Below are 20,932 nucleotides of genomic sequence, written 5' to 3'. Positions count from 1 at the left end.
ACAAATCCACTCCTTAGTCTCTCTGACTCCAAATTGTTCTCTGCTGTTCTTGATGTGAAGCATTTACCAGGAGTTCCTTTTTCTGATGTCTCAATCAGAGGTGAATTCACTTAATACTGTCAGAGCCCACCTGTGTTGTGTTTAGTTACTGTGAATTAATTTCACTGCTCAGCTGTGGGGCTGAAGATGTGTGAAACAGATGCTACAGAAGTTCCAGGACAGGAAGAAGCGAACTGAAGTTGGGTGGGACAACGTCTGTCGTGTCTCTCCTGACCACAGACTCTCACTGCCTATGCAAGGGAGCTAACTGATGGAAAAACACCTCATTTTGGTAAGTCTGCTTGCACTGGCAGCCCTCTTGGACTCTGGTCACTCGCTCTCAAACCTGTTAGCCCGATGGTTTTAAGTGTATTCTTTGGTTTTGTTCTCGTCCCTCCTGCCTTACGTACGGATTTGTTTTTCACCCTGGTTTATTTAAGCCAAGCCACTTCATAACAGGAAGTCCTAATGAGTTTCCTGTGATGGAAGAAATGCATGTTTATGCTACAGGTCACTAGGGCAAAGATAATATTTTTTTCAAAGTTTGCTACTATCATATTTGTATCTTATTTCATAGAATTTTGATTTAAAATGATGGCTTTGCTCCTTGGGTGTTTGAGGTTCCTTGGTGCAATATTTGTGTTTATTCCCTGATGCCACAAAGCAGGTTTTAAATACTTCAGCGTAATACCATGTGTTCTGTCTGTAATTGCAAGCACCTTCTGAGCATTCTGTGGTTGGGCTTTCCGTGGTAGTGAAGGGTAAGAGAGGGGTGTTGGTGTGGCATTCTCACACATGTACCGTGTTAGGTGTAGGTTTAAATAACTCCATTTTTATTACCCAAACCTGGGAAAGGCATGGGGAAAAACCCACTGCCCATCCCCTTACCCTATCTGACAAACTGTTTAAAGTAGTTTATTTACTAAGCTTGTTTGTCAGAAGATTGGGACCTTATGAGTGTGGCAGTATTTGTTTTGGGCTAGTTAGGAACAGCTGAGAAATCAGATGTGAGTTGTATTGATGAATTATTGAAACAGAGGAGTCAGTTGTTTCTCTGCAGGTAGAAGGTTGGTGTCTGTGAGGAAAATGTAAATATGCTGTAAAGGAGACCAGAGTATGGGAGTTCTCTCCCTTTTTATGGCCTTGTTACAGTTTGTGTCTGTACTCAGGCTGAGAATGGTTTACAGAAGTGGAATGATTGGGTACAGGTGCAGTGAATTATTGAGTAGGTGGGTTTGCCGTTGAGAGTCACAGAAGGAAGAGAAAAAGAAACCATTCTAATAAAAGATACTATACATATTGTAAGGTGCTCTCTTTGCTAACAGTACCTTAAAGACCTTAAAAACTACATCCTTCATGCCAGTTAACTTTACAGCAAGGTTTTCCCACTTAAAAAGCTGTCCAAGGAGAAGGAATGATTTTTCACATAATAAGCTATCTTAGTAGGTAATTTGGTAGAATTTGAAATGCCTTAGCAAAAATGTGCTTTTCAGAGAAATTATTTCATATTTACGTGAAGATAAGGGAGTAATTTTGTGGGAATAATGTTCTGGGGAGAAGGAATTAAAGGTAATTCCAGTTGCCGTTAACAAAAGAGCATAAAATAAGCTATTGTATACAAAAGGTCTAAACCATATGATTTAGTTGTTTTCTATAGCAATTTTCTTTCTGCTTGAGCAGACTTAGAAAATATGAAAATTTGGTAGCCTGTAACATCAGCAGTGGAATACAGACCTCTAAGTAACAGCAACTAGTTTATTCTGCATGGCATTCCCTGAGGTGCTGGGCGGCGGCCTGCTCACTTTATTAATAAAAGCATCTCTTCAAAAGATTTTTTTATTATTCTGACTTGCTTATACTGCATCCTTAAATCTATTTGCTCTGAACAGTGTAGCTTATGTTCACGTTAATTCCTGAGGACCCTTCATCAGGGTCCTTTGTGTGTCTGGTATTAAAACTTGTCTCATACAGAAGTGTCAAATCACAAAAGGGAGCTTTCCTAGTTATGAAAATGTGAACAGCATTGTACTTGTACGCCGCAGACGCGATGCAAAACATGCTTTATTCATTTTCCTAGAACTCTCACAAGCGCAAGCTCCGAGTGACTTGCCAGGTAAATGCAGAACTGGCATTCCCATGTGTATGGAATGAGTTTAAGGAGCACTCTGGGGTATCGCAGCAGCGGGGATGAATCCTCTGCAGATACAGGAAGACTAGTTAAAGATGTGCTGTTGAGCCGTGATAAAGGGCGAGGTTTGGGAGAGCGTTTTTAAAGAGCTGGAAGCGACCGAAGCTCCCCGGGGAGCAGCGGGGTCGGGGCAGGACCCTGGACAGCTCCGGAGCCGCGGGCAGCCCTGGCCGGGTCACGGCCTCCCCCTGCCCGGGACAGCGCCGCGGGTGCGGAGGGAGGGACGCGCTACCCCCACCCGCTGTGCCCGCTCCGCGCCACCTTCACCCGCTGCCCGCTCCGCGCCACCTTCACCTGCTGCCCGCTCCGCGCCCCCCTCACCCAGTGCCCGCTCCGCGCCACCCTCACTCACTGTCCGCTCCACGCCACCTTCACTCACTGTCCGCTCCGCGCCACCTTCACCCAGTGCCCGCTCCGCGCCACCCTCACCCAGCGCCCTCTCCGCGCCACCTTCACCCACAGTGCCCGCTCCGCGCCCCCCTCACCCAGTGCCCGCTCCGCGCCCCCCTCACCCAGTGCCCGCTCCGCGCCCCCCTCACCCAGTGCCCGCTCCGCGCCCCCCTCACCCAGTGCCCGCTCCGCGCCACCTTCACTCACTGTCCGCTCCACGCCACCTTCACTCACTGTCCGCTCCACGCTGCCCTCACCCAGTGCCCGCTCCGCGCCACCCTCACCCAGTGCCCGCTCCGCACCGCCCTCACCCACAGTGCCCGCTCCGCGCCACCTTCACCCAGTGCCCGCTCCGCGCCACCCTCACCCAGCGCCCTCTCCGCGCCACCTTCACCCACAGTGCCCGCTCCGCGCCCCCCTCACCCAGTGCCCGCTCCGCGCCACCCTCACCCAGTGCCCGCTCCGCGCCCCCCTCACCCAGTGCCCGCTCCGCGCCCCCCTCACCCAGTGCCCGCTCCGCGCCCCCCTCACCCAGTGCCCGCTCCGCGCCCCCCTCACCCAGTGCCCGCTCCGCGTCCCCCTCACCCACTGCCCGCTCCGCGCCCCCCTCACCCACTGCCCGCTCCGCGCCACCCTCACCCAGTGCCCGCTCCGCGCCGCCCTCACCCGCTGTGCCCGCTCCGCGCCGCCCTCACCCAGCGCCCGCTCCGCGCCACCCTCACCCAGTGCCCGCTCCGCGCCACCCTCACCCAGTGCCCGCTCCACGCCACCCTCACCCAGTGCCCGCTCCGCGCCACCCTCACCCAGTGCCCGCTCCGCGCCACCCTCACCCAGTGCCCGCTCCACGCCACCCTCACCCAGTGCCCGCTCCGCGCCCCCCTCACCCAGTGCCCGCTCCGCGTCCCCCTCACCCACTGCCCGCTCCGCGCCCCCCTCACCCACTGCCCGCTCCGCGCCACCCTCACCCAGTGCCCGCTCCGCGCCACCCTCACCCAGTGCCCGCTCCGCGCCACCCTCACCCAGTGCCCGCTCCACGCCACCCTCACCCAGTGCCCGCTCCGCGCCACCCTCACCCAGTGCCCGCTCCGCGCCACCCTCACCCAGTGCCCGCTCCACGCCACCCTCACCCAGTGCCCGCTCCACACCACCCTCACCCAGTGCCCGCTCCGCGCCACCCTCACCCGCTGTGCCCGCTCCGCGCCGCCCTCACCCAGTGCCCGCTCCGCGCCGCCCTCACCCAGTGCCCGCTCCGCGCCGCCCTCACCCAGCGCCCGCTCCGCGCCACCTTCACCTGCTGCCCACTCCACGCCGCCCTCACCCAGTGCCCGCTCCGCGCTTGGCCGCCTGGCAGTGCCGGGCTGGCGGCAGGCCGGGAGGAACCGGGATGGCGTGATGGTAGTAGAAACATGTTACTGCCTTCCTCCTTCGGGCCCATTCCATGGCAATTAGGGACGATCGGTATCGCGGCGCGCTGCAGTAGCTGTTGTTGTGTAGGTTAAGTGTCTGCTTGTAGCTGCAGGACTTGGAAAAGCCCTGTGAGGTCACTTTGGTCACGGCTAAGTAAATTGTGCCTTACAATGATCCAGTGTTTCCTTATCCCCAGATGGTGAGGTATCGCTTGCAGCCATGGAGCGTTGCTTGTTTGCTTTAAATAAATCATCAGGCCCTCCAGTGCCTCCGTGACATCCCGAGCCGTGTTTGAGACAAATAGGAGAGATGCACTAAGAGCTGTAGTAGAAAGAAGAAATCCAACCCTGGCTAAATTAGCAAAGTAAATGACTTTCTTTTACCGTGCTAATATTGTATTATTCTTTAACATATGAAACATCTGTGTGGAATAAATTCTGTCCATTAACTCTCCAGAAAAAGGCAAATCTTGCCGACGAATTTCATGCTGTACGAATTCTTTTGTACATAATTCTTTTGTAATAATAGGGTTGGGAACTGCTCAGCAGATCCTTTTTAAATGAAGGAAATAACCTGTTTTTTTATTAAAACTGCTTTCAAGATGTCCAATTCCTAGTTGCCATAGATTGTAATAGCACTTTATTGGTCCTCATGTCCTGATCATGTCAGGTCTTTAATATTTTAGTATCTCTAACTATCTTTGAAATGCCATGCCAGTAGAAGTTAAGGAAAATAAGGCACCAATTTAGACAGATAATCTGCAATCTCTAAGTCTCTTTTCATTAGGTCTGATGCCCTACTTTGTCTTGCTGGCTCAGAAAGTGTTACATTTTCTTATTACTCAGCTGATTGCTGGGTGTAGTTGTAGGCCCCATAATAAGATTGTTCTAAGTATAATTACACATGTCATTCACATTATGAAATGTTTAGGAAAAAGGATAAGTTGTGTTGACATTTGTAAACTATTTAAATGATAAATTATCCAGGAACTCTAAAGCTGTGTTTAATTAGGATGAACTTCTGGACTATTAGCTAGACTGGTGTTTAAAGTGCATCGTGAATGTCTTCTTGACTAGTGTTTTATAATTAAATCAGTAAGGAGCTGATTTGTACAGACACACAGGGTGCAGTTTTGCATTCTGCGGTGATATTAATTTCATGGTTAATGAAGTTTGCATTCTTAAAGTGGTATTTAACAAGGTCTTACCTGTGTGGATTTTGTTGATGAAGTAAAAAATGAGGTCTGCTTTCTCATGCCTGCTGGTAGGAAATACTTTGCATTCTCAAAGATTGCTTGATCTCAGCAAAATTTATTCCCTGTGAAACACAGTTTGTTAAATCTCTGGCAGACTGAATACAAGCTCAGAGCTTGCATGAGTCTGCCTTTGCAGGTGGTGTGGTGTGGGCATGAGGTTTTAGGGTTTAGTCAGGAATAACTAAACCTACTCACATTGCTGGTCATGATACTGAAGACCTGTTTTTCTGCCACTTAACCCTGAATCACACATTTTACATATGTTTGTTGTCATAACCTCATACATATGTTGTCGTATGTAAGGAAGGTCGAGAATGAAAATGAGCTAAAATGGATTTACAGTTCACATTCCTCATAGCTCACTGTTCAGGGTTCAGATTCGCAGTTCCAGGTGTGAGTTAGTTTACAGACATGCAGAGCTACAGCCGGGGAAAGTCGTGTCAAGGAAGTTACTAAACTTGGGTTTTTTCTAGGTTTTATGATGTTTTTTCCCTCTAAATGTTGCACCTTTTTTTTAAGTAATAATCAAACATTATTTTGTAATTTGATATATTTCGATCTAGTTTTGGTAATTTTTGTCTTCTGTCACATTTTTGGCTACCCCAGGTTCAAAGACCAAGCATTCCTCCTCTCACAGTGATTAGTATATGTTGGCTTGCCTGTGAGAAGAGGAAAACTGTGCCACAGTTCCTTGTTTTATGTGGTGGTGGGACAGTAACAAGCTGGTGAGCAGCTGGTCTGGGAGCTGCAGAGTGCTCGGGATGTGAAGATTTGTGACAAGGAGTTTATTTGGGTGCTGCTTCTGTTTGAGAGGTTTTTCCATTGCTCCACTGACACTGAAAGGGATGAACCGATGGAAGTAGCTACAAATAAGGTACAATCTTGGGCAGACGAGCCAGTCCCCTTGAGTAAGTTCTTTACTTACAGAAACAACCTTTGCTTGCTTTTTTTTTGTTTCACTGTGATTATTCCTTTTTTTTTTTTCTGTTTCTCAAAAATACAGGACTTTTCCATGGAACAAAAATTGATTTTAAATTACAAACAGCTATTTGCAACTACCAGCATATATCCTCTGTCTCTAATAATTTTTGAAGATACTACGCTCTAAAATTTTAATTCCCTGTTAGAAAAATTGCCTTTACTCTTCCTTCATGGTGCTGGAGAAGCTGCTATTCAATACCTTCCAGCACACCTTCCTTGCTTTGAGGCAGGTGGTGTGACTAACAGCTTATGTTATTTTATGTACATAGGACTTAAATTGGAAGGCAATTGTAATGTTAGAAGATGAAATAGCCTGAGGAGCTTTAAAATTATGGGGGGGAGAACCCCACCCTCCTCCATCTAATCTTAAACCTTGAGTTGCTTATGGCAGTATGTTTGCAGTGCTGGCATTGGGTTTTGGTGGTGTTAAGGAGTAAGAAGCCTTTTGCAGGTGGAAATTGTTACATGGTTTCATCCTCATTTCATACATTTTATTTATGAAGTGTATATACCTAGTTTTTAGGTACATTATATCAAGAAAGTCTGCATAATTGACCTCTGACTCTCCTTTCATGGTATTTGATCATGAGTAAAGAGAATCTATGAAAGTAGGTTGTGTATCTTTTGTTCTTTTTGAAGTAGTTGGTGTTGTATGAAATGTCTGTCTTGCAATTCAATGCTCTGATAGTTCCACCCTAGAAAGACTGACTCTGATAAGCAGAGCTCTTCAGAATTTAAATTGCCTCTGAACATACAGTTTGCATCTACCTTTGGCCTCCTTAATTTAACATATTTGCTATTTTATAGTTTTTTTATAAAGTTTTTGCAGTTTTCCTTTTACATCCTTTTTGTATCTGAACTTACATTTCAGGTTTGCTTTCTTCTTTTAAAATTGCTACAGTTTCTGCTTTGCTTAATATTTTAATGAATGGTGATGGAGTTTGGAGCCGTGCTTTGGCAGTTCTGCCCGTTCCCAAGAGCTGATTTAAAACAAGCAGCTTGAATGACTTGAACTTCATTGATATCTGTTGTCAGACTAATAACACTCAGAAAGCTTCATGTATTATTGAGTGATCTGGTGAATGCTGTACGTGAAAATGGTGTTGTGAATCGTAAATTGCTGCTTAGTGCACATTAATATGGATTGATTCTATTTGTTTTGTACTAAATAATTCATGTTTCCCAAATGGTTCTGATTTCTAACAGAGAAAAAAATTCTACTTGAACACAGCAGACTGTATTTTTCAGTCTTCACTGGGTGCTTGTATAGCATGATAGAAATGGCACAGTTGTTTTTCTAGCAACCTTGCTTTTTCATTTGGTAGTTGTTTAATGATACTTGGTTCAGAGTGTAAAAGTGTTTGCAGGAGGGATCTGTTATCAACTTCCTAAAGTCAATCTCACAGGCATTTTCACTGGAAGCTTAGATTTGCTTTGCTTTTACTATCTCATACCTATTGAAAATATGGAATAACAAATGCATCTGTCTCTGAAAGTGCTGGGAAACAGATTTATTCTGACTTTTCAAACAGAGCACACCTTGACCCAACAGTGCTGTGTATGCTAAATGCAAAGATAACAAATGCCTGTCTCTTAAGACTGAATTGTGGCTTTTAACTTTATTATTTGGATAAATATTTTCTAACCTAGTGGTGCTGTTTACCTTGGAGTTCTTAAAGCAGTTACTTCCAGCCCTTTATTTTCAGTACTGCCATGGCTTTTGGGAGCTGAGAGCTGGATGCTTCTGTTTACAGCCTGTGTTGTAGATGCATGTTATGACTTCTAAAATGCTTCTCTCTCTGGGGAGACAGCAAATAGGTTAGTAATCAAAAGTGAGAAGTTGTGTGCAATTCTCCCACTGCTAAGTTAGTTTAGCTATTTTCAAAGTAAGCCTTACCTTTGAAAAAAAGGAGAAAAGCTCCATGACAATGGCTGTTGATGTGGTGTGTCTGGGCTGCTGGCTCTGCTGAGTTGTATTTGTTTCCTTTATTGACAGCCAAGTTAATGCATCTGCCAGAGCCACACTGCCATGCGCTACCAGGATGTACGAGATCAGTCTTGCTGAAATTGTCTTAGGCTGAGTTGTATGCAGGTAATAGGATTCATTTGTGTCTCCCACAGCCAGTCTATGCAAGCTAAGGATTTAGGAAAAATTTTTGGAGTTTAAAGTATGTACATGTTAGGAATAAAAAACTCACCAGCCTCATGTAATGCATTTGGCTGCCTTTCCTGAAGCAGCAGAATCATCTGATTTATTCCAAAGCTCAGACAGCAGTATTTCAGGTTCTTCTCCTGATAATGATTTGTCCTCTCCTCCCCTGCACTGTGAAGGGGAGCTTTACTTTGTGATAGCCATTCTCTGCAAATGACTGTGAAGTTTTAGCTCTCACTAAACCTTTGAAGGGACAAAATTTACAGGTAGGTTTTTAGCTGGCTGTGGAAAGCAGGTAGGAATTAAACGCTTTTACACAGGTGATTTTCAGTGACTGTATTTCACCCGTGTTTATCCAGCAAGCACTTCTTCCCATTTGATAAATAATGTGAAATCCAGTGCTGACACCTTGTTTTCAGTCATCTCGTGTCATCTGTGTTGAGACAAAGGGGCCCAGGTCATCAGGTGGCTGGGCTTGATGGATGCTTGGCACTGGTGTGTTTAACTTTGCAGTAAAACAGAGCCCCTTGTTTGCTCTGACAACAGTGCCAGTCAGGCCCACAAAGGTTTTGCTGCCTTAACCACAGCATTACCATCCCTGCTGCCAGTGGAACAGACTGGGATAAGATCTGTGGTTTGCAGGTACCTCGTGGCTGTCCAGGCACTGCATCTTTACTGTGACATGGCCCTGAATGACCAACTGGCTGGGTCGTTAAACTTTATTGTGTCCAGCTTTCTGTAAAGTTTCTCCCTGGGTGACCCTCTTTAATGCACCAGTTCTTAATTACACTACAGATTCCTTAAGGCCAAGGGCACAGTGGAATTAAGAAAGGGATTGGGTACTTGCATGGCTGATACTGTTTCGTCTCTTACAGGAATTTTAGAAATCCTTTTTGCCAGGCAGCGAAGCTTGGGGCTCATTCACTTCATAGTATGTCAGTCTAATACTGACTAGAACAAAATTTTCCCTTGAGTGCATTATTCTGTAACTTTTTTCACCATGAAGAAACCGTGGTTCCTGATGTGTTTCTCCAATGCAGCAATATCACTGGAAATCAGTTCTAGTCCAATATAATTTCTGCTTTAGCATCATGGGTGTCTCAAGTGTGGAGAAGTCTGTGTCCTTAAACAAAAATATGATGTAGAATTCTGGGGCCCTTATGCAGGAAAGCAAGCAGCAGGCTTTCAGGGTGTCCTGCATTTGAGCATGTAGCTAATGGGATATAGGAACAGAAGGGAGAATTTGCAGTAGGGCAAGAATTGAATTGCCAAGAGCATAGTGCATTTTGGGGTGGAGAAATGAGCAGCACACCAGAAGCACTGGTTCTTTTGGTGTGGGGGGGTTTTTTGGTGGTTTTGTTTGTTTGTTTGTTTTGTTTGTTTGTGTTTTTGTTTGTTTTGGTTTGTTTGTTTGTTTGTTTTGGTGGTCTTTTTGTTTTGTTTTTGTTGGGGTTTTTTTGCAATTACATTTATTATCTCTTTTAAAACAGATGCACACAGAATTTCTTTTTTTTTAAACTCTGAGTATGGGGAGATGCAGAGCTCCTAAGTGTCACAAAAGCTTCTGGCAGTTGAGTGATACATAGTTTACACACTCATTGTAGCCTATTGTCATTGGGCATGTTATTTCTTGCACAGTTAATTCTAAAAAGAAAAAAAATTGGTTTGGGGAAATCTTTTATGTAATCTCATGTAATTACTTATTCTCACTGTGCTGCTACCAAGAAAATAATGGGAAGGTGACGAAGTGAAATGGCGAGACAAGCCTCTTAAAGGCTTTGCTTAGACAGTAAAGGGAGGTAAGTTCAAATCAATGACAAAGATCACAAATAACATGAAATTCACGGGTAGCTGTCATTCCATAGTCACGTGAATTTTCAGGACTTATTAGTGTGCACATGCTTGTTCAGAACAGCCATGGTTCCCACTGTTGTGGGAGAAGTGTTGGTACTAACAAGAAGAACAGTGTTTTTCAAAGTCTTCCTAAACAGAATTTTTAAAAAATAAAAATCTGGCCCGCATATGTCATTGACTCTACAAGTTTTTTATACAGGGTTAGAAATGGTAGGTTTAAATTTGTGAGGCGTGTGGTCTGATAACCAAATGCTCTGAAAATGGTGCCACTCTCTGAGAGTGGCTGTCAGAAAATCCAATTCTGAGCTCGGGTGCTGCTGCTTGGTGAAACTTCAGCTGTTACTCCACACACAGTGAGCAAACAGCCTTGTACAGGAAACTTGGAATACTTGTCAGGAGTGCTGGAAATCTTGTGAATCAATACCAAAGTAGCCTGCAGATCCCAGCAGTCTTGCACTTGGGAGGGCTGTGTTGGAGGATCTGTCTGGTTGCAAACACGTTATTTGGGAAGCTCACGCTCCAGCAGATTTCTCACGGTGAGATTCTGTCCCTCCACATATGTGTGTGTGTGAGAGAGAGTTTTTCACTTAGCCAGACTTTAGTCCTTTGATAATTGGTTCAAATCTTGGAACTTTAGGTGTCAGATCACAGAAAAATGAGTTCTAGACTTACATACCAGTTTTCCTTGGAAGGGACTCCAAATGTCACCTGCTCCCACCTCCTGCTCAGAGCAGGGCCAGCCCATGGCCCCTTGCTTGGAGCATTGTCCAGGGTAATTTTCAAGGTCTGTCAGATTGCAGTCACTGAATGCTTTTTGGGCAACTTGTTGCAGAATTCAGTTGCTCTCAGTGGAAATTTTTTACTTCTTTCACCCTGGAACTTCCCTGGCTCCAACTTGTGAGAAGGGTCCAATTCTGCTCCAGCTGAAACTGCCCAAGCACATGAGGAAATGTGAATGTGGTGTGCAAATGTGATCCTCACCAACCTTTCCTCCTTTCCTCTTTGGCCAGCTCAGCTGTCACTTTGCTGAGGTCTCACAGCAGAAATATATAGGAGGCTTATGAAATGAAACATTCAGTCACACGCTTTGTCTGTGACCCATCTTTGAAAAAGTTTTGAGAAGCACTGGAAACACAGGTGAAATTCCCAGCTCTCCTCAGAAGAGCGGTATTGTCATGGTGCAGCTGCAGATGACATTGAACATGTTGATTTGACTTTTTTTTTTTTAATTTCAAATTAATAAGCTAGAGAAATCTTTGATCTTTATTGGGGTCAGAAAGACTCTTACTGAGAACTGCCAGAACCTGCATTTAAGAAATGCAGTAGTGCATGATGCACAGGAGCATTTCAAAGGTGTGAGATGAGCCAGGTTTGCACTGGTGGGTTTTTTTTTTTTTTGCAATTACATTTATTACCTCTTTTAAAACAGATGCACACAGAATTTCTTTTTTTCTTTTTTTAAAACTCTGAGTTTCCGGAAACTTGGAGTTCTTGAATCCGTATTGAAGTTACTTCACATCAGCAAAATAGCTCCTGTGGGACTTCTTGAGGAGATGAAGGAGAGAGAGAAAAGCTGAATTTCAAGTGTTGCTTTGCATATTGACAGCTTGGAGAGGTTTTACTTCATTTCTTGTCTCTCTTCTGGCCCTTATTCTTCCCTATGAGTCTTCTGAAATTCTGATTGCAAAACTCCCGTGTTAAAGTAAGTGTTAGAAACCCTTCCACAGTACTCTGGCATTAATGATTCCTGGAATTTCAATGAAGTGGGAAGACAATTCAATGAACTTGAATTTTCCATTAGCAATATTATGTCTTATCTGCTTATCTATTATCTGTCCATCTTTGCAGCTCACATGCTTGTTGGCAGAAGTGTTTTTATTTCCTTTCCTGAAAAATTCTGGCGCTGAATGTATAAACAAGCAGCACTTCTCTCTTCATTTGCAATTCAGCATGAAATTCTCAGCGTTATTAGTTGATTAATATTAACTCTGGTGGATGGTTGCTGGTGCGAGTGCGGCGCTCCGAGCTGGAGCATATGGAGCAGCACCACGTCCTCGCAGGCAGGAGCCGGCAGCTTGAGCTCCATCTGTCAGCTGACACACGCACCAGCCCGAGTTTGTGCTGAGACTGCCAAGAGAAACCGGGGCTGCGGCTGGGAACAGCAATCCTGACTTCTTTTTTGGGGAGGACAAGGGGAAAAATTACTTTCCCCCTCCCAATTTGATAGGTGCTTAGAAAGTGCCAGTGAAGATTCTGTAAAAAGCGTGCTTGGCTTTTGGTTCCAAAATGAATGTATTACTAGCGAGCATGCTGAGGACCCTCAGCTTACCAGTGTGGTTGTCTACAGCCTGTTGGTTTTTTGCTCAGTTTAGTTACTGGGAAGGCTCAAATTCTGCATCAGGGGTATGCTGGGAAGTACCTGGCAATGTCTGCATCTGTCAGAAACGCCTGCTGCAGGGAGCTGGGCTGGACAAACAGCACTTTCATATGGACCTGTTGGGCTTTCAGGTGTACAGGGACGTATTCATCAGGTTGCACCTCCTAAAGATTTTACTCATTTCATTTGGGGGTATACATTTTTGTGGTGTGATCAGCCAGTCAGTACATTCCCACGAGTCAACTGCAGAGGCTTTCCAAGCTTGTTCTCCTGTTTAATGTTAACTCAAATGAAATGTTTTGTTTCTAGAACTGGCCAGAGAAACACAGACCTTATCAAGGCTGTTTCTCAGTACAGATGAAATTTGAAATGCTATCAGTTGAATTGCTTTTGAATATCCTCTTCCAAAATGAATTGCTGTGAATTTTTAAAAGCAATTAATGGATCCAGAGGCATTATACAACTTCATGGCAATAAAAGGGAAAAGCCTAAGCTTGGAATTCACCCCTACCCAGAGCATGCACACTGGAGCAGTTTAATGCCATTCTGTCTGCAGAAAAGCGTCTTGCACTAACTCCACAGTAAGTTGAAACTTCTGTTTCTTGCATTTGTTTTGTGATGCTTTGCAGCTTCCTGTTGTTACACAAAAATGCCACTAATTAAAGTAATCCATAGTGTGACTGGGGAGGACTTGTCATAAATAAACTGGTTAACTTGGCTGAGTGTTGCTCATTTTTAACAGAAGTTTTATATTTATGTTATGCTGTTCACAGGGAAAACTGCTGGCAAATGTTGCTATTACAACTTTATCTTTGATGTAAATGTACAGTCTTTTCATCTTGTCACTTTTTAGTTTCTCATGGGGGTGAAGCAGTTCTCTGTGCTTTCAGGAGCAGTGACAGTGAGATGGCAGGTTGGCAGCTTGGTGTTCCCTGAAAGTGCTGCCCCTCCACCTTGGAGGTGATTTATTTAATTGTTTTATGAGGACAGTTGACTTTGGGGAAAATTGCCTTACTTGTGAAAGAGTTTTGCTTGGTTCAGAAACCAGAATGTGGTTTAAAGGCTTGGAAGCTGGGCAAGCATGATGTACACAGAGCATCCTATGTTAAACTGAAACTCAACACTAGTACCTGGAGAAGCAGGTTAAAATACCTGTTGATACTTTATCTGACTATACCTGCTCTGGTTTGTGCCTCTTGGATCAGAATGACTGCAATTTGAAGGGGTGAAGGAGAATCAAGGCTTGTTTTGTTTTTTTTTTATGAGAGATCATTTCTGAAATGAGGGCCTAAATAATTGTTTTTCAGGAACTTACATCGAAGGAACTGGTGAGTGGTACTGAAATTTGGGCAGAAGGAAGTAAAACCCATATGTAAACCCCATTCTTAGTGGAAAGGTTTTTCATTACCTTGTGTTTGTCTTTGGGATGTGTAAGGAGTTAGTATTTTGCAGCTGTAACAAGGAATAAATCTGTGTTAGGGTATGAGCCCAGATCTGACAGAGGTGAGGGTGCCACAGCCTCTGTCCCAGGTCTGATCTATGGCAGAGCTGAGTGTATATTCCCAGCAGGAAAAAAAGGTTTTCTTTTGCTCAGAAGGAGTTAGAAATGGAATTTCCTAAGAAGACGGGCAAACTGCAGACCAGACAGAACAAATGTATGGACCAGCCACTGTTTGCACATCAGCAACTGCTTTTATGCCCTTGTCCCTCAATTTTCGCACATTTGTTCTTCAGGAGTCATCTAGAGCCTTCCAGATGGACCTGGGATGGGTTGGAAGTACGTGGAAGTAGCTGGGCAGGGTATGAGGGGAGCTTTCTATCACATGCCCAAACAGATTGTAGAGTAAACGGTATTGAAACTGCCATAGACAAACTTCCCTACTTTCTTGCCTTTGTGTATAGTTGTCAGTAAGTTTAATACTGATTTTTTTTTTCAATACATTAACAATTGTCAGCCTTTTTGTGAAGGGATTATCGGACTAAAAACAAAAAAAAAATCTGTCCTTCTTTCCTTTTGTAATTCAGTTTGATGACAAAATAGAGACACATTGTCAGAGAATGTTTTTCCTGCTATTGATTCACTTTTTTCATTCTGATATGGACTGCCCCATGTTAGGAGAATAGTTTCCAGTTTGGGTTTGGATCTCCAGTGAGACAGGCCAATGGAATGGTGGTCAGATGTGGAATCTTGTTTCACGTGAGCGATATTGGCAGTCAGAGAATGGAGCTCTAGGAATTTAGAGGTGACAGAAGGGAGTTTCTTTAAAAATGGATCCTTGGAGTTTGATATAGTGAAGTGCAGTAGTGAAAGATCTATTTCATTGAAGGATATCATGTTTCTGCAAGGTGATATGCTTTCACTTTTCTATATTTTTGTTGCTCTGGAAGTTGCTGATTGTCTTCAATTTTATGTTTTTTTCTCCCTAGTAAAACGCTTCAGAGAACCAAAGCATGAAAGACGTCCCTGGAGGATATGGTAAGTGTCTGCATGCTTTATTCTTAACTCCTTTTCTTCTCGCATGTTGTAGAAATTGAAGGGATGGTGTTCATGTACGATGATTGAAATAAAGAAAAGTGATGACAAGAAACTTGTAACTGTCACTGAGGAGCCAAAAAAGTTACCAGAATACATCAGTCAGGTTACCTTCTGTGTGTTTCCTGGGCAGTCTTTTCTTACTGAACACTTCCAGAAATCTCTAGAGATGTGCATTTAGGCATAAAGCTTCAGTTTGTGCTTCTTCCTAAAGATGGAAACTTGGAGTAGCCCTAAGATGCATCTGAACATCTACAAACCTGCATAAGTAGTTCTCAGCTGGGCTCATATGAAATTCCATGTTTTGTTAGTATCCTACTATGTATGAAATAGAAAACAGGATGATAAAAGATACAAGTATATCAACCATAAAAAATACAAGGTATAAAAAGTGTATTTGTGTTTATTACATTTTAAAAGTTACTGGATTGGAGCAATAACATAAGCTGTACTAGTTTTGAGACTGGTGTTAAGTGTTAGGCTGTCATTCCACTTGTTCAAGACTTCAGTGGTTTAAATTCCTCCCATACAATGGTGTTTCTCAAAACTAACACTGACCTTTATTTTATTGAAAAAATAAGTACAAAATCTTTGTGTACTGCAGTCTACAGTCCTGAAGTTCTGATAACTCTTAATTTTTAAGCAAAGAATCTTGTTCTGGGACTCAAATATTGTTATTTATAGCATGGTGTACCGATTAGATAAGTAACTCGCTGGCTTCCTGCCTCATCTCCAACACTCTGCTCTCTGTGTCATGCAGTGAATGAAGAGACTGCAGTTCAAGACAGCTATCAGGGAGGGTAGATGAATGCAAGCATAAAATGTCATTTGGGTCTGTTGGGGTGTTTAGATCTTTTTAAACACGGAAACAAAACAGGCAAATTGGGTTTTTTTCTGTATAATACAAAGAACACTCATGATCTTACGTTTTACATTTAATGAAACATCCACTGAAAGTTTGGGGTTTGTGCGAAGGGTGATGAAAAAAGAATGGTAAGGGCTGGAGTCATTACTGAATCACTGTCTAAGTGGGGGGTTATGTTTTCCCCTTGTGTAGCAAACTGTTTTCTCTCTGACTTTATCATCTGCTTTGGAGATAATACTGTCAAGGTTGGAATTCTTTCGCAGTGTGTTCTAAGCTCTGCACTGTAGATAAAATTCAGTGAAAGCACTTCATGCTTTCGGGTGAAAAATATGCTGGCGTTTAAATGAAATGCTGTAGATAAAGGACTCATTAGTCACTATTAAGTTGTTCGCCCACAAGCACATGATGAGGATTTTATTTTTGCCTGTGCCATAAGCTTGCTAAAAATGCATAAACATAAAAGGTCCAAAATACCTATCAGGACTGGGGTACTCATTGTTTCCAGAAGGTTATTAAAGACTTAGCTGGAGTTAGTCAGGATTAGCTCTTTGATAATGCATATGATACCAAGAGGATATCCATAGACTTTACCTTTACAGTGATAGGTTTCAAGTTAATATGATTTGGGTTATTGGTGGGAAAAATAGGGCCAGAATTTAATATGGAACATTGTTAAATAAAAGCTAAATACCATGATACTTTTATTATTCTGGTGTTCTCATTTGGAGAAAAAAATTAATAAGAGATGGAGTTTTAATTAACATAAATTTGCAATGTCTGGCTGTGTTGTAAACAGTTTTGTGTGTCTTAAAAACTGTTTCTCCTTTACACAGGTTTTTAGATACTTCCAAGCAAGCCATAGGGATGTTGTTCATCCACTTCGCAAATGTCTATTTATCAGACCTTACAGAAGAAGACCCCTGTTCACTGTGAGTGCCTAATTTTGGAATAACTGGTCTTTATGGAGGTTCCGTAGCTGAGTTTGGTGTTATGTGTATGGTAAGGCAAGATAAAGCTGAGAGAAGAGTTTTCATTGTAAAAATCAGTCACTTTAAAGAACCTGTGGTTTAAACTTAATCAAGGATCAGGATTCTTCTCATGAAGTTCATGGCTGGCAGGAGTCTGGACTGTGTGTGGCTATTTTAAACCTAAAGGGCAGAGCCTTGCTACTTGTCCCTCTCCAGTGAATGAATGAGGACTTGGGATGCACATTGCGGTTCAAGTTTGTTTACTGAAGGAGCTGGGACCAAAGAAAATGAATATCCAGTTGTGTTCACTGTAATAAAGCAAGGCTGTAATATAAAGTGAGGTTGCTTTCAGGGTTATTTATCAAAAAATCGTTTGTGTTTATATTTGCTTCTAAAACCTACATTGGCTGCTGCAGTATTATTTTCATTTTGTTAAAAAATGGGAAATCTTGCTCGGTAGCCAGGCAGTTAGTACAGAAATTAATTCTGCGATGTCATGCTTGGAGCAGTGTGACTAAATAGATAAGCATTTCTCTGTAGTGTATTAAACCTGAAGATTTTATGACTAAGACCCCGACAGGCTCTTTACAGGAGCTCCTGAAGCAAATGGTAATTGTTAGGGTTTGTTCTTGATAAGGCTCATGCTCAAAAGTAGCTTACACATTGCTGGTAATGAAAGCTGTGAAATTACTTCTAAAAGCCCGCTAATTTGCCTTGTAGAACCCATCCAGTTCCTTTCGATGGCATCTGCTTATTTGTTGTTCTTGGGTAAACAAAGGTCCCACAGCTCAAGGAACGTGCTTGTGTTGCTGTCCAAGCCAGTTTTATAGCCTGTATTTCTCCGTGGTTCCTTCTGTGCTCCTGCATGGCAAAAATGGGCAAGAGCACTGCTTTCCTCTTCCCACCACAAAGCATTTTGTAAGGCAAAATGCATTTGTTTTAGCACGTTGACTGTAAAGTTTGAGTTATAATTATGACAGTTTCAACAATACCAGGCATCATTGTAGGATTTTCCTTGCTTATAGATTTAAGCATTTCCTGCTGGTGTAAAAACTGGCAGGTGCAAATTGCTTTCATTCCATTTTCATAACTCCAAGTATATATTCAAGTGAGGCAACAAAAGCGTGTCAAAAACTGTCAGTGTTAAAGCTAAAGCACAATAATATATTACAGTATTTTAAAATTAAAGATAACTTTGTGCTGTTTTTTCAAAATAAAGGGTTTACTGACACGTGCAATCTCTCCTGTATCTATGTATTTTTGTTTTCAATTCCCATTTTTAACGTACGTGTAACATAACATAAAACAAGTTAGAGTGAGGTTATTCAGTGTTCTCAGGCCAACAGAAATTACAGCGTGGAGCTGGATAACTTCTCAGACAAAGGTGCAGGTTCTTGAGAGCAGAAAAAAATATCACATAGCATTAACCAAAATCTATCTTGGGGGAAAAAATACTTCCTAAGTTTGAAAGTGGGTCCAGGCTTGCCTGGCAGCAGCACAGCAGGTCCTGTGGGTGGGTTAAGGACACGTCCCAGGGGGAGCACATGGGGTGAGCCCGGCTTGGGAATGTCAGTGTTTTGGGGAATCTCGGGCATCCCTGGTGTGCCAGGAGCCTCCCTGGCTCTGCAGCAGGTGCTGGCACCTCTGTTTGCCTGTGCCAGGAGCCTCCCTGGCTCTGCAGCAGGTGCTGGCACCTCTGTTTCCCTGTGCCAGGAGCCTCCCTGGCTCTGCAGCAGGTGCTGGCACCTCTGTTTGCCTGTGCCAGGAGCCTCCCTGGCTCTGCAGTAGGTGCTGGCACCTCTGTTTGCCTGTGCCAGCAGCCTCCCTGGCTCTGCAGCAGGTACTGGCACCTCTGTTTCCCTGTCCCAGGAGTCTCCCTGGCTCTGCAGCAGGTGCTGGCACCTCTGTTTCCCTGTGCTAGGAGCCTCCCTGGCTCTGCAGCAGGTGCTGGCACCTCTGTTTCCCTGTGCCAGGAGCCTCCCTGGTTCTGCAGTAGGTGCTGGCACCTCTGTTTGCCTGTGCCAGCAGCCTCCTTGGCTCTGCAGCAGGTGCTGGCACCTCTGTTTGCCTGTGCCAGGAGCCTCCCTGGCTCTGCAGCAGGTACTGGCACCTCTGTTTGCCTGTGCCAGGAGCCTCCCTGGCTCTGCAGCAGGTGCTGGCACCTCTGTTTGCCTGTGCCAGGAGCCTCCCTGGCTCTGCAGCAGGTGCTGGCACCTCTGTTTGCCTGTGCCAGGAGCCTCCCTGGCTCTGCAGCAGGTGCTGGCACCTCTGTTTGCCTGTGCCAGGAGCCTCCCTGGCTCTGCAGCAGGTGCTGGCACCTCTGTTTGCCTGTGCCAGGAGCCTCCCTGGCTCTGCAGCAGGTGCTGGCACCTCTGTTTGCCTGTGCCAGGAGCCTCCCTGGCTCTGCAGCAGGTGCTGGCACCTCTGTTTGCCTGTGCCAGGAGCCTCCCTGGCTCTGCAGCAGGTGCTGGCACCTCTGCCTGTGCCAGGAGCCTCCCTGGCTCCGCAGCAGGTGCTGGCACCTCTGTCTGCCCTGCCCCTGCTGCCGCCTTCCTGCTGCGGGCTTACAGCAGCCTCTTGTGGCCTCGGCGGGACTCGTGCAGGCTCGGGATTGCCGACATGCCTCTGCAAACAGTCTGGATTTTAATGTTGGACTAATGCAACGTTAATTAGAACTAACATTTGGGGAACAATTATTAGAAAATAGCAACTTTTTTGGAAAGTTTTGGGGTCTTTAAGGACAGGGAAAAAAAGTATTGAGGCTGCTAAAACTATTTAAATTTTAGGCTCTGTGTGTAAATACAGAAGTGGGAAGATGACTGTTGTCAATACTCTGGCTTCTCAACATACTTACAGATCTTCTATCAATCATGGTGTAAAAATACCCTGAACCTGTAGAAAATGGACCCTGAGTCCTTGTTTTCTTTTCTGCTTTTCTTTTCCAGGTACCTTATCAACTTCTTGCTGGATGCCACCTTAGGAATGCTGCTAATCTACATCGGGATCCGTGCTGTCAGCAGCATTGTGGAATGGCAGCAGTGGGAGTCCCTTCGCTTTGGGGAATATGGTAAATGTTTCTGTTCTGGCACTGAAGTGATTCTCAGGGTGGAATCCCAGAGTATTGCAGCAAGTGGTTAACTCATCCTAAAATCATTTTACAGTTCTTCTAATATTTCACTTGTCATGAGGATTCTTTTTAGTTCTATATCCAAGCATGCACCTTCCAGTCTTAGAAAGCTCAACAAATCTCTGAGCATGTACTGAGTTTGGAAAAACTGCTTGAGCATTTTTTTTTTAAGGATTCAACAAATTTTGATATTTACTAATCTCATGGATAAAATGATAAATTTACTCTGAAACACTTGTAAAGAAGTGATTGCTGGAAGGTCATTTCCTACAAAAGCTTTCACTGAACCATGTGCCACTGTCTGAAGGTACAGACCAAGGGTTCTGCCAGCCCTCTTTACACAGCCACGTCCTTTCAGAGAAAGGAATGGCAAGATGGCCTGTGCTGCTCCTCAAGTAAAGATCACTGGAGCTTGTGCATGTAGGGCCTGTATCACTGGTGAAAAATGTGGGAAATCGCTTTCAGGTGAAGTTGCAGAGTTTATCTTCCATTACACAGAAGTCCACTGATGTGCAGAAGTTGTGGATTTGCAGCTGCAGTTGAGTATCACACATACTCAACATCAACATTTAATTTTGTTCAGTATGTTATTCTCGGATTGCTGAAAATGAAAGTTTAGTGTACATGCTAGAAATCACATTTGCAGCTCCTCGAGACAGGAATGGGAGGAGATGTTGCTTTATAAGTGAGCTGTGGCTCTTCATCAGAGAGGAAAACAACACTCTCAATGGCTTGGGAGGGAGAAAGTCTAAGAAAGTTAAAAATGTTTGCCTAACAAATTAAGAGCTTTCACAGC

The 20,932-nt window shown here is 44.1% G+C and overlaps 1 protein-coding gene across 1 annotated transcript in view; it reads left to right on the top strand.

The window, feature by feature from the left end:
* STIMATE (STIM activating enhancer) overlaps positions 1 to 20,932 on the top strand; it is a 37,088-nt gene that overhangs the window by 3,388 nt on the left and 12,768 nt on the right. The window contains exons 2-4 of the mRNA XM_040076454.2: positions 15,071 to 15,119; positions 16,875 to 16,970; positions 19,955 to 20,076. Coding sequence (XP_039932388.2) covers positions 15,071 to 15,119; positions 16,875 to 16,970; positions 19,955 to 20,076 — 267 coding nt within the window. The remainder of the gene's footprint in view (positions 1 to 15,070; positions 15,120 to 16,874; positions 16,971 to 19,954; positions 20,077 to 20,932) is intronic.

Source organism: Hirundo rustica, chromosome 12, assembly GCF_015227805.2.
Source record: "Hirundo rustica isolate bHirRus1 chromosome 12, bHirRus1.pri.v3, whole genome shotgun sequence".
NCBI classification, from domain to species: Eukaryota; Metazoa; Chordata; class Aves; order Passeriformes; family Hirundinidae; genus Hirundo; species Hirundo rustica.
This window is presented reverse-complemented; position numbering and strand designations above follow the sequence as displayed.